We start from the raw sequence: 18358 nt of genomic DNA on the forward strand, positions 1-18358 counted from the left end.
TTGCAGTATCTGAACAAGAAAGTAAGATAGGAGAAGTGAAATGCATACATTAGGGGTGAATGTGCCTAAAAATGAATTACGTATTCAAACATGCTTGCAAAAATGAGCACCTTATGTCAAAACTGCACACGAAAGCATGGTTACTAGGAGGTATTTGCACTAAAATGCTGAATAATTTTCATGAGATTTTTTTAAATAAATAAATAAATCACAAGCTGTTGCAGAAACGTGGAGAACTGAACTTAAGATTGGAAAAGTAAGCAACCGAGAGAGAGAATCATAATTGACATATCCTTTCATCCGTATTCCCCATTGGGAAGGTGGCCCCAAGGTGATCCTCTGATCATTTTGGTTGCTCTTCTCTGTACCCTAAATCAGCTCTATGTGCATATGGGTTAACTCAGTCTAACCTACCTCGCAGGGTTGTTGAAAGCGTAAGAGCGGAGATGGGAATGTACATAGCATTCACAAACCATGTAGAGAGAAAGGAACAAAGCCAAGACAGCATCTCCTATCACTTTAAGTACTTTGCCTTATGCAAACTGAATGATGCATGTCCACTCTGATTTATACTGAAACTTTTAAGACTGCAAGAATCAAATCAAATTCTTATTTTTCTTATTTTGCTAAAGATAACACTACGATTATAAACAGCGTATGCTCCCTTCCTGGTCGCAATGTTAAAAATCATAAACTTGGGAAAATGAATAAAAGTAAGTGTTAATTCAGTATATAGCCTTTAATTGATACACGATACTCGAAGAATGCTGAAAGTGTAAAAAAAAAAAAAAACACCTCAAGGAAAGTGCTAATGAAGACTGCAATGCTGTATACATTTATCTGTGATTAAATCCCATTGAACTCAATAGGCCTTAATTCCGAGAGGGTGCATGTACAACTGCAGTGCTAGAGGTATTCTGCATGTGATTGTTTAGCCACCCAATGTATTCGACTACATTGGTGTAAACTCCATATGTGCCGATTGCTGCACAGCCTTTACCCCAGCTCACGATCCCTGTTAGAAACCATGTGTTCCTGTACTCAGTGGCGTGAGGCCCACCGCTGTCACCTTCGCAAGAGTCTCGAGTCCCATTAAGGTATCCTGCACAGAACATGTTCTTTGTAATATTTAAGTTAGTGTGCTGAGCACATTCTTTTCTATGCATTTTGACGAGTCTCACTTGCATAAGTGTGGCTGACGTAGCCCCGCCTTCTAAGAGACGCCCCCATCCACTCACTGTGGAGTATTCAACGAAGCTCAGCACATCTGCAGCAAACCGCTGCTGAGGCAAGCATATGGGCACCACGTAATCTGTGAAATTGACAGGGGTCACTAACTGCAACAAGGCAATATCATTTTCAACTTTTTTTGGAGAATACTTTTCATGGATTATGATTTTAGCAACTCTTCTTTCCTGTTCACCTTCGTCTTCCTGGTTTATCCTGTATTTACCTGGAAAAGCAGGAACATTTGTTACGTGTCAGGTATCAGGTTTCTTAATAGCACAGATCTCAGATTCGAGCCAGGTCTTTAGGCTCATATTCAGAGAGGATTAATAGCACAAAGACTGTCCTTATTTGGGGGTCACACACTGGCAAATTTAGGTTGTACAATTATAGTTGATTGGGAGGTTTTGCATCAAAGAACCCACTTTCCCAAGACTGGACATTTTGTAAAGCGACAGGAAAATGCACTGGATTGTGTGGAATAACATTAGTGTTGATGCATCATCACCATCCAATTTCCATGCAAACTAATCAGAATAATTTGTTATTCTGTAGCCAACGCTGTCTAATCTCCCTGGAAACAAATCAGGATGACCACTCAACAAACAGGTTGTCTGGAAGCACTGCATAGTCATTAATGGTTGCTTTCTATTATTTTCTTGTTGCATGGCAGAATAATTTTCCATTATTGAACCTCCAGCAGGTATTCTTCCATAGAGCAATGATTTTCTTCCCTGAGACCTCATTTTCCCTGACAGCAGGGGACCTATCACTGTGGGAATGGGACACAGCTGTAACATCCCTGAAGGCCTTATCTGCCAGCTTCTCTGCATCTTTTAGCTTTTCCAGGTCTGCCACTTTGGTCTCAATGGAACAAATATGTTCCCAGGGAGCCAGGAGCTCACTGCACCTTGGAGAAACCCGTGACCTCTGTCCAACAGGGACAAAGCACAGGAAAGCCTTGATGCCCCTGCTGGCATTCTACCTGCATAATATTTTATTTAGTTTAAGCTACCTTACCTTACTTATGCGGGACCCAGGTAGCGCTGTGGGTTAAACCACAGAGTCTAGGGCTTGCCGATCAGAAGGTCGGCGGTTTGAATCCCTGCGACGGGGTGAGCTCCTGTTGTTTGGTCCCAGCTCCTGCCCACCTAGCAGTTCGAAAGCACGTCAAAGTGCAAGTAGATAAATAGGGACTGCTCTGGCGGGAAGGTAAACGGCGTTTCCGTGCGCTGCTCTGGTTCGCCAGAAAGCGGCTTTGTCATGCTGGCCAAATGACCCGGAAGCTGTCTGCGGACAAACGCCGGCTCCCTTGGCCTATAGAGCGAGATGAGCGCCGCAACCCCAGAGTTGGACACGACTGGACCTAATGGTCAGGGGTCCCTTTACCTTTACCTTACTGAGAGTTGGGATTTACTATATGTCAAGGAAAGGAAGGGCATAGTTGAATGCCCTTGTCTCCTCACAGATGGATTCATATTACAGGCCGGGTTTGCAGAAGTGGAATGTGTCACACTGATCAGATTCTGATGTCCAATTATTTATGCTGACAGTCTTACTTGATCTACATATCCAGTGATCCAGTTATTAGCCATTTGAGCTCCCTGCATGGCATAGCACTCAATAATGTTTATTTTTTAAAAAACAACAACAACTTGTACTTCCTTCTCCACCTTTCACCAGGGAAGCTTGTTCCAACTGGCCAAATATATGGATCGAGCTCTATGTAGTTTCAGCACAGCATAATTGCAAGCCTCTCTTTGCTAAGCTTATCTTCTCAATTCCACTGAGGACTGTACTCACCCAGCTTTATCCTGAGTGTTTCACGGCGTGTTTGTGAGAAGCAGTGGGCTGCAGTAACTACCCATGATGGAGCAATCAGAACACCTCCACACCTCTGCATTTGACCTTCTATCATGAGAGCCTGAAAATAAAACAACCATCACTGCAAAACCCTTTACAAGAAACATGATTTACGAAGGACCTGTCAACACATCTACCCGTAATGTGTTCAACTGAATGGAATGGTTAGGTTGTTTAAATAACACTTATAATTTTGGGGAACTGAAATAATCAGAAGGCTGCAGCAACTTCTCCAAATGAGGGAAAGTTACAATGTTTGTGGGAATGGGAGAGTTTAGAAAAAACAAACAAACAGATGAGTAAGGAGGGGCGTGACTAACTATGAATGTATGTAAGGTGTGGAAAAAGTAGGGAGAAAGATGTTTCTATCTCTCTCTCATAATACTAGAACCCTAGGAGCATCAAATGAAGTTGGATGGCAGGAGATTTAAGACAGAGAAAAAAACCCAGTCCTTTTAAAAACAGCTTTAAAAGGGCGATTCAGCATAGTTAAACTACGGAATTTGCCAACAGAACATGTAGTGATGGCCACCAATTTAGGCATCTTTAAAATGAGATTAGATGAACTCCTGAAAGATAAATTGTGATAGTTATGTACCGGTACTACCACCAGAACCAGATGTTTTCAACACCTCTGAATACTAACTTGCTTGGAGATAACTGCAGGAGAATATCCTGTTGCTCTCATCTCTAGCTTGTGGGTTTCCAGGGGCATCTGGTTGGCCACTGCAGGAAATAGGATGCTGAAGCTGGCAGGCTTTGTTCTGACCCAGCAGGGCTCTTATGTCCTTATGGCCAAGGAGAGCACCTGAGATACCAAAGCAAAGGCAAGGGTCTAGACCAGTGTTCCCCAACCTTGGGCCTCCAGCTGTTTTTGGCCTACAACTCCCATCATCCCTGACCACTGGCCTTGCTAGCTAGGGATGATGGGAGCTGTAGTCCAAAAACAGCTGGAGGCCCAAGGTTGGGGAACACTGGTCTAGACCATAGCTGTCAACTTTTCCCTTTTCTTGCGAGGAATCCTATTCAGAATAAGGGAATTTCCCTTAAAAAAAGGGAAAAGTTGACAGCTATGGTCTAGACATCCTAAGAGTGGTTACAAAACTTAGTACACAGCAGGAGAGCTGAATTAACAGCATCTATGCCTGTCTTTTTTCTGCCCCCAGAGCTATTAGCAGCTTTGGACAGTGGGAAGTGGGAGGTGGTTTATACTGTGTAAAGATGCAGAGTTAAGAATCCTTTCCCAGAGAACCACATGCCCAATATCTAAAGCAAAACAAACAGCACACATAACTTTGGGTTTGACCTCCATTCAAGCACATTACACGTTGGGCTTTTCTGTTCCTGTGCAAAAAGTAAAAAAGAGCAGCACACTTGCTTCTAGTTGGTTGTGCATGTTCTCCCTCAAGGTTGCGCTTCCCAACATTCAAAATGCAACATCTTGCTCATGCCCACACCTTATGAATAGGTGTGCTGTTTGACTGCTCTGCAATAAATGTGTTGTTACTATTCCTATTATCAGTCTAATTTTATAACTTTTTTAAAAAATGATTTTTTAAAGTATAGAGTATCAGTATAGGAATGGTTGTCTAGCCATTTAAAAAACAAGACAAGCTTCTCCTGTCTGCACTGAACACCTTGCAATGTTTTACCACTTTGTGAACGTTATGTTGGAGATTTTGTTTGGATATTGTTTTGTCTCTTTTGAAATGTAGGGATCTGGCACAGTTTTCTTTTCCCCTAACACGGGTGGCGCTGTGGGTTAAACCACAGAGCCTAGGGTTTGCTGATCAGAAGGTCGGCGGTTTGAATCCCCGCAATGGGGTGAGCTCCCGTTGCTCGGTCCCAGCTCCTGCCCACCTAGCAGTTCGAAAGCACGTCAAAGTAGTGCAAGTAGATAAATAGGTACTTCTCCGGCGGGAAGGTAAACGGCATTTCCATGTGCTGCTCTGGTTCGCCAGAAGCGGCTTTGTCATGCTGGCCACATGACCCGGAAGCTGTACGCCGGCTCCCTCGGCCAGTAACACGAGATGAGCACCGCAACCCCAGAGTCGGACACGACTGGACCTAATGGTCAGGGGTTCCTTTACCTTTACCTTAATGCACCATGTAGTGTATGGAAAGTCAAGAGAAACTTGTTTGTGCCCCTCCACCATTTCAATGATTCTGATGCAAAGACAGACAGACAGGGAATTGTACTAAAGTTACTAGAAGACTCACTTGCCATGGGCATTCACCTGGAGGACAGGTATAACCACCTACAATTCTTCCCCGTCGGTCCTCCCTTTTTTTGGCCAGAAGTGGTATTTTCCCACAAGGATAATCAACTGCAAAAAGATGTAGCTTTTGTTATGCATGAAACATGATATGAGCCTTTCCCCACTTCTGAGTTTGGTCTGTATCAGTGTATCACAAAACACCAGTAAATAATATTTTGAAACATACAGCTGAGCTTTCAGACTATAATACTGTGACAATGTTTTAAAGCACAAATTTACAGTCTTTTCTTACTAACTACTATGAAAAAAGCTCATTCTCAGGTGGCAGTTTTGTATTGTGAAATCCTCTGAATCTACTGATTGAATGCATTTAAAGAGTGTGACATGCAATTATTTTTTTAATTTCTGTGCCTCATTCCCAACAGGCTGTTACTGTCACATCTGGCCTAGTCAACAAACCAGTTAAGCGGGAGTAGTTGGACTGAAACTGGTGGATATATCCCAGCAAAGTCACAATGTGCACTCCAGCCAGCCACAAGTTGATGACCCTGCGCTGCTGCAGCATGACAGATATAATTTGTATTCACGCAGTACAGTTACTGAAAATGGAGAACAGGACAGTAGAGCACTTGCCAAGTTTAACCCCCAATATATCCAGGAATGAGAAAGGCCCATCTGAAATCCTGGAGAGCTGCTGCCAGTCTGTGTGGACAGTATTGAGCTATGTGAACCAACGGTCTGACTCGGCATAAAGCATTTCCCTTGCAGTGCCAGTAGTTAGCTCCTGGCCAATGACGTTAAAATTGGTATAGCTGGATTAGTATTTGAAGCCCTAAAGTAAATATTTTAGTTATATGCTTGTAAAGATGCAACTGCTAAGTGGGAAAGAACAATTTTATCTGAATGGGGAATAGTATGAAATCTTTTTTTTTTTAAAAAAAAAGTTTACTGCTATCATATTTTAGCATACCATTTTATTTTAAATTTAAATTGCCAGATTTTTTTAATTTTTTATTTTAAATATTCTCTGGCATCTATCAGGACATGGATGTAACCTGAAATACAATTGGTGTGGTGATGTGTTCTATACCTTACCTTCTGGGATACAAGATTCTTTATCACTTCCCAGCCTATATCCCTCTGCACAGAAACACTGTCGTACTGCATTTGGGATATCGATGCAATAATGCTCACAGTTGCCATTGTCATAAATGCACTTCAGTCTGGTTTCTGGGCCTAAATATATGAGAACATATTAATTCACCAAATCCTTTGCAAAAGACCTGCAGAATTATATTCTAAATGTTATAGAGATAGATAGATAGATAGATAGATAGATAGATAGACAGATATAGTAATATCTTACCAATTTCACAGTTTCTACCCTCATAATCTTCAGGACAGTAACAATTGTACTTCTTGTACTCATCATGACAAGTCCCACCATTCTGACAAGGGTTGGAGTCACACTCATTAGCATCTATGAAAACACTCAAGTGTCAGCAAAAATTCTAGGAAGAGCTCCAATAGCAAATTTTCTATTAGCATGAGTCAGCTTACCTGTGTATACTTTCCAGAATTCCATCTGAGTAGAAGAGGACAGAGATAAAGGAGAAATAATCAAAACGAGCATAAAAACGTGAATATCTAAGTAAAACAGAATCTACACTATAACAGTTTGGGGAAAGTCATCTACGATAATGATAACCTTCAAAATATTAGTTTACTCGTGGGTTTACTTGTAACTTCCCTATTTTTGAACCAAGAATTGCTTCTTAAATTGGCTGATCCCACTCAGACACTCCACAGTATCACAGATGGGGCTTTTCTGTCTGCTTTGTTAATTTCACCTGCAATAGGTTCTTCTTTGGTGACGCAAAAGCCAATCGGGCGTGTGTTCTTTTGCTTAACGTTTCACAAGGAAATTATAAATGCCGCGCCCAATATTTCAAATTGAGTCTCGTCAGATGCAACATAGGAAATGGTACGGTGAACACCACATGTTGTTCATGTACTGTGTGTACATTTATTACATTTACGTGTGTTTGTACAAGATATATTATGCACTTCAGAGACTTATCCCCAAGGCCTGGCAAAGCCTGAAGAATCACTCCCACCAATGCATTTAAAACAAGTAATCTCCAAAATCCCATTCTCTTACCAAAGACAGAACAGGTATTTTACCAGACACAAGAACCAGACTGAACCTTTTTGCTATTATACAGTATCAGAACTGGCAAATTCTCCTCCAAACATGAAGTTGCATATCACATTCAAATTGGCAAACTATACTTTGTACTTGCTATCAGAGCCTGCAATTCTGGTTTGGAGGGTGAGCACAACCCACAGTTTGCTGGTTTGGATTTGGGAGAGAATTGGAGTGAGCAAGGGGATTAGGGAGGAAAGGCATGAAGCCAGTGGTTCCTCATGTAATGTCAAACCATGGTTCAGTATGTTATAAACCATTGCTTCTAATACAGATTAGGCAAATGTAATCAAAATGGGAAGATGCCCTTCCATTACTTCACATTACTTACAGTCCTTTCACCATCTTTGTAGATTTCTCTGGCTTCCTCAAATGAACATTTCTCTTCCATGCATTCTCGTTCCAGAGATGCCGCTTTCAACTCTTCAAAGAAGGAGTTGGCTCTCTTATTCCTTTGTAGCACACTGCTTGCTTCCTCATGCTTTAAGAAGACTTAAAAAACAAAAACAAACATCATTGGCTTTCTGCCTCCACAAATCACAGTTATTGGGGACATCTCCACAGCTGAGGAAAGTAGGGAATGGAACTGAACCCAGATTACTGTATTTTATGTCCATTTTGGAGAGTATAAAATTCATTCTGTAGGGGTTTTTGTGTGGATCAGTGTCCTCTGGTTCTCCAGGTTGCCGTTTCTCAGCCCAACAATACTTTCTTGCCCTCATTTGCCTTCACTGCTATTTCACCTTACTGGCAGTAGCAATCCATATGACTTTTGTCAATGGTATCATAAAGCTATGTCTGTAAACTGAGCTTTTTTCCCAAGACAAAAAGGTGCAGGAACGTGACTCCCCCAGAAGACCCACCCCAGAGCCCAAAGATGATCTCTTCAGGCTGTGTGTGTGTGTGTGTGTGTCTCCTCTGCAGGCAGAGGCTTGTTGAGGCTGCTCATCTGAGGTGAGGAGAGTCTTCCACGCCTCAGATGAGCAGCTTAATGAGCCCCCACCGCGCCTCTCAGGCTCACGTGAGCCGGAGCATCTGGGGGCTTGCTCAGCTGAGGCATGGCTTTCCCACATGCAGGGCTGGATTTAGGTTTGATGAGGCCCTAAGCTACTGAAGGTAATGGTGCCCTTTATATGTCCAGCTGTCCTTTGTCAACAACAAATTGTCACTGTTTTTTTGTGTTGAATATATGCTATATGGTAATTTATGGACCTAATAGGTATCTAAAGCCATTTTTTGCACATGCAACCAGTCCATGCAAAAGGTAGGCACCCTATATATAGAAATGAGCAAACCAGTGATATTTTAGGGAGCAGGCTAGCAGGGGGGGGGCCCATTACTTACATCATAGGAGCCTACACAACACAAACCACTGTTGCTGTATGTAGGTTTTATTTATTTATTTTTTAATCTTATATTTTGGAAATGTACATCCAGTGTTGTTTCTTCTTCAATTTTTTTGTGGCCCCCAAGAAAGTGGGGTCTAAGCTATCGCTTGTTTAGCTTATACGTAAATCCGGCACTGCCCACACGTCAGCTGTTAATTGGGGGGCTGAAGAGCCTCAGAAAAGCTCTGCTACACCTCTGGCTCACAAGAAGACCCTCTCTGGAGCCCGTAGAGGATGTCCCCTTCGGGCTCCTTGTGAGCCAGAGGCACAGCAGGGCTTCAATGAGGCTGGTCTGGTCTCTCCCCTAATTGTTGGGGGCATTCTGACTGAAAACCCCCCTGCTCATACACATCATGTGATCACCACAACCAACCAGGTGAAATATTTGTGAGGGAAAATGAGGCTGAGGGCAGTGTAGGTAAAATTTGTTTTGATCAATTTCAAAATAAACGTCAAAATTGACGTATCTGAAGAAGTGTGCATGCACACGAAAGCTCATACCAAGAACAAACTCAGTTGGTCTCTAAGGTGCTACTGGAAAGAATTTTCTATTTTGTTTCGTCAAAATTGAGGAATACTTGGCACAGTCCTAGTAGAAATGCTTCAAGCCAGAAAAATACTTCACTGGGGCATTGTAATTTTTTCGTTTGAATTACAAAACAACCCTCTCAGTCCAGCCCACAGAGAAACTACTCCTTGCTCCCCATCAGATTCGAACGCAGTTTCCAATGAAATGTTCAAGAAATATAATTGAAATTCACAAAGTTGACTGCATAGTTCCTTGCATCCAAACAACGGTTATTTAAGAGGCATGTGCATCTTTGTAAGCATGCAATCCCACCCCAAGTCTATCTTTTTTAAGATTAGCTCCTCACTTGAGTGCAAGTGTTCAAATTTACTTCATTAATTCGAAGTCATGAATAGCGGGCTTAAATATAGTGGGGACTGATAGTTAACTAAGCCATTCTCATAGTAGCCCCACCAAAATAAATGGACTTAAGTAAGTCAAGTCCCTGTATTTCAGTGGGTCTACTCTGAGTATGACTTGTTGGATACAACCCAGCATGTCTATATTTCATAAGGTTTCTTTTTCTTTCCCCCCTAAACAAACAACTGTCTGACAAAGAATGTGCACTCTGAAAGCTGACTCTGTGTCAAATAAAAAGCTGACTCTATAAGAAATATTATTCCTGTTATGTTGCATTCAAATAGTTTAGTAACTAAATTGAATTTTTGGATTAAGCAAAAAACCCCAGAACAAATATTTACCATGTTTAGCTTTTGTCACATTTTATCCTTCTAGTAAAGAATAACTTAATCTCTATTTTCAAATGATGTGTATCACAAATACATAAATTTGAATAATTACAGATTATGATTGTAAAGAAGATTAGTCTATAGCTAGACTCACACATCACTTACTTGAGCCAATGGACAGTTCACACAACCTGTTTGCTAATAATTCACAAAATGTAAATCACAATTTTTTTGTGATTACGGCCCTTCCTCTTTAGCTTTGTGAATGCCAGAAAATTTGCTCCCCCCCAAAAAAGCCTTTCAGTAATTTTGATAAAAATTACTGGTGAAATGCTGAATTCTTAAATTTGGAGACAACACAGCGATATAGGTATCTCTCTTCATGATATTATTCTACAGGTTCCATTTAAACAAAACAAAAACAGAACAATAACCAACAAAGAGAAAACTACATGGAAGCAATAATTGATAGTGATGGTTTTAGAAATACATAAAAAAGAGTTTGTCAGATTTGCTGATTTTTTGACCTCTCAGTTTGAAACTTGGTTTTTGATCTATCTGTGAGGCACTGGGGAATTTGGTTAACCATTAAGCTTAGGAGCAGATTTTTCTAAATCATTATGGTAATCACATGAGCAGCTCTGTCACACAAAACAGTTTGGTTTTAGGAAACGTTAAAAGCTTTTGAATCCTTTCTCAAAACTGATCTGCACTTTCAATAAGAAAATTACAAGAAAAGGAAACATTTCAAGTTTATACATTATGGCAGTTTTTCGTGAGTCATACCTGCAGCGGGTGAAAGCGGAAACACCAGGAAAAGGCAGAAAAACTGAGTGCTGAAGTGACAGGAAATCATGATGAAACCAAAATGCCTGTGTCCCAAATTGTGTGCTGATATTTCAGCAAGATCGCTGTGACCAAAGTTCTGCTGCAATTGCTCCAGTCATAGGAGGGGGTACAGAAACACTGGAAGAGAGAAAACTGAAGCCATAACAAACCATTTATCTTGGGCGGAAAGCTGAACAAACAAGAAATATCAGATTTTAGTTCATTTATTTCAGTTTATACCAGGGGCGGAGAAACTTTTTTCAACCCAAGGGCCGCCTTCCCTCATCAGAAACCTCCTGGGGGCCACATGCTGGTGATAAGTGGGGCGAGGGGCAAATGTTGTGGAGCAACAGGTGTGAGTCTTGCCTTTGCACACCAAAAAGCCAATATATTTCTACATACGCTAACATCCCATACGTTATCCCTCATTACTCCAAAAAGAGGTTTTGTCATAGTTCGAGGACACATTCCAGCCAGAAAAAAATCAGTTGAGGAGACTGCAGAGTCCAACCACTGAGGGTTTTCACCTGGGGAAAGGGTGTGTGGACCGGAAGGGGAATGAATGGCCTAGGAAGAGGGTCGAGGGCTGTGTCCTGGACAGCTGCATTCAGCCTCTGACCATGGGGTTTCCTAACCCTGAGTAAAGGCCTGCTTTTCTACACATGACAACAGAACCAGAGAACACAATGAAGAAAACAAAAGTATCTAAAGTGTGTATACGGTGCCGGAATTAAATCCTAGGAAGTCAAAATTATCTCCCAATACTCGACTGTATTTTCCTCTTGGGATCAAATCAGTTATTGTTTTGATGCGTTTGATCACGGGGCCTATTTAGTAATCTGGCACTATGCGTAAAGTAAAATTAGAAGAGCCTTAAGAAAATCGCAGGACACCAAACCGTTAAAACCTCTTATGTGGCAAATGAGAAAGATAAAACAAGCCTCCTCACAAAAGGAAAGTGAGCATCTGGCCTCCTCACAGAAAGTATGGTATACAGCCCTGAGAAGGCCTCTCGCATGTCTCCATCAAAAACACTTCAGATTTGCGTGTGACTCCAGCTCTGGCCCAGTTATGTCCCCTTTATGTGAAGTGGAAGTGGCTCCTTCACTTTGTCCTCTCCACTGCATTCCCAGAGGACTGGCCCTGCTGCCCTCCATTCATTGGGGCCGAGCTTTTGCAGTGGGGAGGCTGCTCTGCCAGTGTAGGCTCCCCACAGGATAAAAACAAGCAAGCCCTGGCGCATGGACGGGGTGGGGCAGGTCTGTTAAGAAATAAGACAAAAATGGTGCGCCTCAGAAGGGCAACACTGCTTCCCTTCCCTTATTTGGCCTTACTCCTTCCAGTCTTTTCTTAGGCCATAAGCTTCCTTTGTCCTCAGCTACAAACTAATTATAAAGTTTCACCGAGAGGCACTTTTGTGTGTGTGTGGAGAAATTTCTTTTTTTCAGTCATACTGAAAGTGTTGGGATAATTCTGCCACCCGTCCCTCCCCCAGGAATATTTGGAAAATTTTCACCGCCTCCCTCATTTTGCCACTCATAAATAGGACAGCGAATTTTGGGGAGCCCATTTTCAACAGGGTCTGGCACTGACCTTGGTGCACACTGTCACCTTAATCTAGGAAGCAATGAGGGGCTGCCAAGAATACAAACAATCCCAATTTGTGCTTGCTTTTATGTAACACCATTATAACTAATTGGGCCATCGACCTGTCTTTCTTGGTGGTCAGATGTGGGGACCTACCTGAACAGTATTTTTGAACCTTGCAATTTTGTGATGATGACATATGCTCCAACATTTCTCTGATTAAAATAGGAATGTCGTATTTATTATTATTATTATTATTATTATTATTATTATTATTATTATTATTATTAATACCTCACACATCTGACTGGGTTGCCCCAGTCACTCGGGGCAGTTTCCAACATATATAAAAACATAGTAAAACATTAAACATTAAAAAACCTTCCCTATACAGGGCTGCCTTTAGATGTCTTCTAGTTACTTATCTCCTTGGCTCGTGTGTGTGTGTGTGTGTGTGTGTGTGTGTGTCACATAACTCCATACCTCCCAACATTTCTCTGATGAATATAGGGACGTCCTAAGGAAAAGCGGTTAATCCTTAGATTTGTTCTATGGCTCTAACGAAGCATAAACCAAATAATGTTTCCATTCTACTACTGGAATTTTCTAGGTGGACAGTATGAACTGGCCTTTCCTTATCTCAAATTCCTATTCCTGGTACGAAATACATTCCTTGCACCAGGCAATGTTAAGTACAGACTATGCTTTGGTTGTCTGGTACCAGGAGTATCCCCCACCCCCGCCCACGAAGTTAACTTTAGTCCACAAAAGGTTATGCAATATTTCATTCGTCTTTTAAGACACTTCAGTACCTTGCTGATTCTTCTGCTAAACAGATTAACATGGCTACGCTTCTGAAAGTTGGGACAAGGAGCATATTTGCAATGTGCAGGAGATAGCTACAGAAGTGCAAGGTTATGTTGACAACAGTGGCTTAAAATGCAGTGAGATTATTCTTCTCCACTGTGTTTCCAGACAGATTAGCACAGAATTGTTCACATCAAGAGGTGGAGGGGGGGATTTCTTCACCGCACACACACACACCTTTGGGGGAGAGTGTTTCTGCACCCTGCAACCCCCCTGCCCACTCTTATCCATGAAGCTGTGAATTGCACATGCTGTGATGGCTGCCTCAAATGTCCACATTACTACTTACAGTACTTTATATCCAGTTTTCTAGTCAGATTGAAGTTGGTGTAAGAGAAAAATCCACCAAACAGCAGTATTTGTCAAGAAACGACAGGATCAATATGAATTGTGACTAATGCCATGTGAATGTGGTTTCAAAAAACTAGCAGTGAGAGCGCATTGGATGTGGAGCAAGTGGTAATATGAACATGCCTCAACATGGGAGTTCTATAATTGTACTGCAGTAACTTGGGATACAGTGGCAGAATACTGTGGGTTTAGTCTGTGATATTGGTGGTTAAAAATACAATGCACAAAGGAAGTGAGAGAGAGGGAATTTCTGCAAGAGAGGAGACGAGAGGAAGTTTCGGAGACCGTAGGGTTAAGAGAATGAGAAATGTTATAGTGGCAGTGGTCACTGTTTTTTTCTTCATCTGAGATGGTATTATAGAGATGACGGCAGAAGTCTATGCAGGTTGCAACCGCTTCCTCTCCTTCCTTTGGTCTTCAAGGACCAAATTAGATTCCATGCGAACAATATGTAATTAGGGTCTCCTTATAGCAGCTATCTGGCAGAACATGAACTGGATTGGGAGAACAATATGCTGACAGTTTTTATTTATTTGTTGTTGTTTAGTCGTCTTAGTCGTGTTTGACTCTCCATGACCCCATGATCCAGAGCATGCCTTGGAAACTCTCACTTTCTTCTCAAAGCTTCTCCTTTTCTATGTCCATGGAGTTTTCTTGGCAATATACTGGAGTGGTTTGCCAGTTCCTTCTCCATTTTATTTATTAAAAGTACTGGTAGTTATAATAATCAAACCATGTCATTTCCCCTATTAAAACACATACAGATGTGTAGCCTATCAGGAAAAACACCTGCCAGTTTGACAGAACAGCAGCAGAGAGGGGCATTTAAATCTGGAAAACAGCATACTATACCTTCTCCCTGCCGACTGCCATAACAACAACATTTTCATTTTTTATATGCTGCCCATCTGATGGGTTGCCCCAGCCACTCTGGCCGGCTTCCTGCAAATCAAAACATCAAACACAGTAAAACATCAAACATAAAAAACTTCCCTATACAGGGCTGCCTTCAGAGCACTGGGATCCTAAGCCAGTCTCCCTACCCCACCCCATGGTTGCTAATGAAAATGGGTCAGTTAAATATGCCTTCCTGCGTGTTCCAGCAACACAGATTGCTGAAAGTAGGATGGCTAGAAATTAGAAGCTATGCATTTCCTCTTAAAACACCCAGTACTAGCCGCTACTTGGCCTAAGATTACCGGGCAGACAGAAAATCAAACTGACCCACTAGCTGTAGCTAAATGTTTGCATTCTTTCCATGTTCAATGTGCAAAAGCAATTTAAAAGCTGCAAGAGAGAGCTTATGGCTGCCCTTAAACAGACAGCTTGGAATGAAGAGAGCCATTTGAGTGAGGCTAACCTCAGGCCCTTTGCAAGAGACATTATTTGTGCTCTGTGCTCATCGCTGGGTCTGCAAGAATGCCATTTGAATAGTATTGAATCGTCAACCCAAGCTGAGGTAGAGGCTGTGCATGAAAGGGAACCCCACTATATTATTTAGAACCCCTTTCTGCCAGAATTTGTTAAAACACTGGTTACTGATACTGGTTAGAAGCTAAGGCTTGAAATAATTTTGCCTAATGCCTGCAACCAGTGCTTTTTTTCTTTAAAAAAAAATGTTTAGGGGTACTCTCACTTTCCTACTCATATTGAAATACTGCCTCTCAATGAGGCCAAACTTGGATCCACAAAATGTTTAGGGGTATGCGTACCCCTGCGTATCTCCATAAAAAAAACACTGCCTTCAACAGTCTCCCCATTGCTATCCATCAAGCCCCTTTCCATCTGCAACGTACACTTTAGCAAATTCAATCCTGACTTGCCATGGATTCAATGACTTGGTATCTTTCACAACAAAAAGCAACCCTAAAGTTTATATATATAAAACAGAGGACAGGCACAAAGGGACACTTCCCATGGCAAGATCTGCCAGATTGAGAAGCTGAGGGTGCACCGGATCTCTAGCTCAGCCAAAGATATGCTGATGCTGAGCAAAGAATCTGGTGTCTGGAGTTGGGACCAGAAAGGGAGTATTTAGGTTGCATCCTGAGCCAGTTCGGCTCAGTCACATGATCTGGCAACCCAACACAGATTATCTTTGTATTGTTTTCTTTGCTTCTTTGTATTGTGAGAGGAACAGTGTCTGTATGTTTACATTGCAATGTAGCCGAAACAAATTCCAAGTATGTTGGAAAATGTACTTGGCCAATAAATTATTCCTATTCCTATTCCTATTATTATTTGAAAATCTTGTTTCCCCTCTATTAGGCTTAGGGAAAAGCCTAAACTGAGTGGGGTTTGGATCTGGTCTAGCTTTCCGCTGGCTTAATTTACAAATCTTGAAATTTGCTGATGACACAACAGTTATTGGGCTTATCCAGGAGGACGATGAATCTGTGTATAGGAGGGAAGTAGACCATCTTGTTTCGTGGTGCACCAAAAATAATTTGGTACTAAATACCCAAAAGACAGTAGAAATGGTAATTGATTTCAGAAGGCACTCTTCCGTTCTGCCACCACTTTCCATTCTTGGTAACATGGTTGTAGTAGTAGAGTCCTTTAAGTTCCTGGGCTCTATAATTTCTTATAACTTAAATTGGTCAAGCAACATCAATAGTATTATTAAAAAGGTCCACCAGAGGCTGTATTTCCTGCGTCAACTAAGGAAATTTAAATTGTCCCAGGAAGTGTTGAGCCAATTCTACAGAGGCATCATTGAAACTGTTCTCTGCAATTCTATAACAGCTTGGTACGTTACATCCTCCAAGAGAGACAAGAAAAGGCTCCAACGAGCTGTAAGAATTGCAGAAAGGGTAATTGGTGTTAGCTTGCCTTCAATAGAGACAATTTATCCTACCCGAGTTAGGAAGAGAGCAGATAGAATTGTAGCAGATCCTTTACATCCCGGTCATCATCTGCTTGATTTACTTCCATCTGGACGTCGCTACAGGACTTCATATACAAAATCGGCCAGGCACAAGAATAGTTTTTTCCCTTGTGCCATTAAATTGTTAAATTCATAGTTGTATAGCTTAAGGGGAGGTAAAATATGGGTGGGGTTTCTTTGCTTCTTTGTATTGTGAGAGGAACAGTGTCTGTATGTTTACATTGCAATGTAGCCGAAACAAATTCCAAGTATGTTGGAAAATGTACTTGGCCAATAATAAATTATTCCTATTCCTATTATTATTTGAAAATCTTGTTTCCCCTCTATTAGGCTTAGAGAAAAGCCTAAACTGAGTGGGGTTTGGATCTGGTCTAGCTTTCCGCTGGCTTAATTTACAAATGCTTTGCTTTACGCCAGCTTCTTGTACATAGGATTCCTCCCTTCAGACTTGTTGCATCAACTTCTGACGCACTGTGGTACCGTGTTAACACGCCCACACAAAATAGACACCGCCATCATGTTGAGGAGACCCAGCAAGAAATGCTGAATTTTATTCAAAGTTTCATACATATACAATAAAGACATCAGATTCTGTAATTGTAATTTACAACAGCAGTAGAAAATTGAAATGTGGGTCATATTAAAGTGCAATGGTATATGTACAACCACATGAACAAGGAAAAGGTATTGTCAGGGACAATGTAAAAAGAGACAGCCTCTAATATAAGGGCTTTCTCTGTGGTTTTCCCTCCCCATTATAACTCCTCTCACTTGAGCCAGAGAAGCAATAAACCAATTTATTAAGTCTATGCATTTATTGTTTGGCAGTATCCCAAGCTAGGGCCACTGACAGAGGAAGGGGTGTGTGTGTGTGTTTTAATGATGATGAAGTCCTGTGGATGCATCATAATTGTATCCTTCCTTCTAGGACGATTTTGCAACAAAGGGGTCCCCACTCCCAAACTCCTATTTACAAAATAAATTACAAAAGACTATTGCTTTTTTATGACCACAACAGAACAGACAGTGCATTGGCTGGCACAATCTCGTTCGTTTAAGATGCTTTCAAGAGATGCACTTTTCTGTGCTGGAAATTATATAAAGTAAAGCCTTGTACAACCTTTACATTGCTGCCCTATTAAGAAATTCAGGACATACAGAGGCCATCTTTAGCAGCCAGAAGTGTATAAATACATATTTTACATTAATACACATACACACACAAATATATATATATATAAATATGAACATATACAAATAGATATAAAATTCTGCACTGACCAGAGCCAGTCACAGTTTGATTGTTAACTATAAGCCAGAACTTGTTCCCGACATTTGAAACAACAATCTGAGATGCTATTTACACTTCAGAAAAAAAGCAAAATCCAAATTAGTTTTATCTTGCCAGATTCTAATTGCCTAGTATTCATTAAGTGCTGACCACCAAACATTCACTTCTTCAATAATATATGAATGATGTACATACGCTATGAGCTGTAAATTAATTCAGATGTATGGATGAATCTAATGTGGTTTATACATCAGTTTACATACTACTGGCCTTTGGTAAGGCAGATTTATAAATCGTATCTTGAGGGGGAATAGCAGTTTACACAGCATTGCTCTATTTCACATGTGTTAAATAAAATGCGAATGGTTTTCATCTTCATTTATTTTA

At 41.2% G+C, this 18358-nt stretch overlaps 1 protein-coding gene across 1 annotated transcript; it reads right to left on the bottom strand.

Annotated features, from left to right (window-relative positions):
* Positions 1 to 785: 785 nt before the first annotated feature.
* Positions 786 to 11136, bottom strand: LOC117046036 (coagulation factor VII-like). Its single transcript, XM_033147733.1, has 8 exons — positions 10947 to 11136; positions 7847 to 8007; positions 6870 to 6894; positions 6676 to 6789; positions 6405 to 6545; positions 5311 to 5417; positions 3031 to 3151; positions 786 to 1453 (listed from the first exon to the last, which is right to left on the bottom strand). Exons 1-8 carry the CDS (start codon positions 11014 to 11016, stop codon positions 873 to 875), a joined length of 1320 nt encoding a protein of 439 aa, XP_033003624.1. The 5' UTR covers positions 11017 to 11136; the 3' UTR covers positions 786 to 872.
* Positions 11137 to 18358: the final 7222 nt, after the last annotated feature.

Source organism: Lacerta agilis, chromosome 4, assembly GCF_009819535.1.
Source record: "Lacerta agilis isolate rLacAgi1 chromosome 4, rLacAgi1.pri, whole genome shotgun sequence".
Classification (NCBI taxonomy): Eukaryota; Metazoa; Chordata; class Lepidosauria; order Squamata; family Lacertidae; genus Lacerta; species Lacerta agilis.

What these genes read in the sequence shown, in the direction of transcription:
- LOC117046036 (XM_033147733.1), bottom strand. Translation starts at nt 11,016, where the DNA reads ATGATTTCCTGTCACTTCAGCACTCAGTTTTTCTGCCTTTTCCTGGTG. An exon ending in GGGTAGAAACTGTGAAATTG is followed by an intron (nt 6,546 to 6,675) that starts GTAAGATATTAC and finishes TCATATATTTAG; the next exon opens with GCCCAGAAACCAGACTGAAG. An exon ending in CAGGTGAATGCCCATGGCAA is followed by an intron (nt 3,152 to 5,310) that starts GTGAGTCTTCTA and finishes TTTTATTTTCAG; the next exon opens with GCTCTCATGATAGAAGGTCA.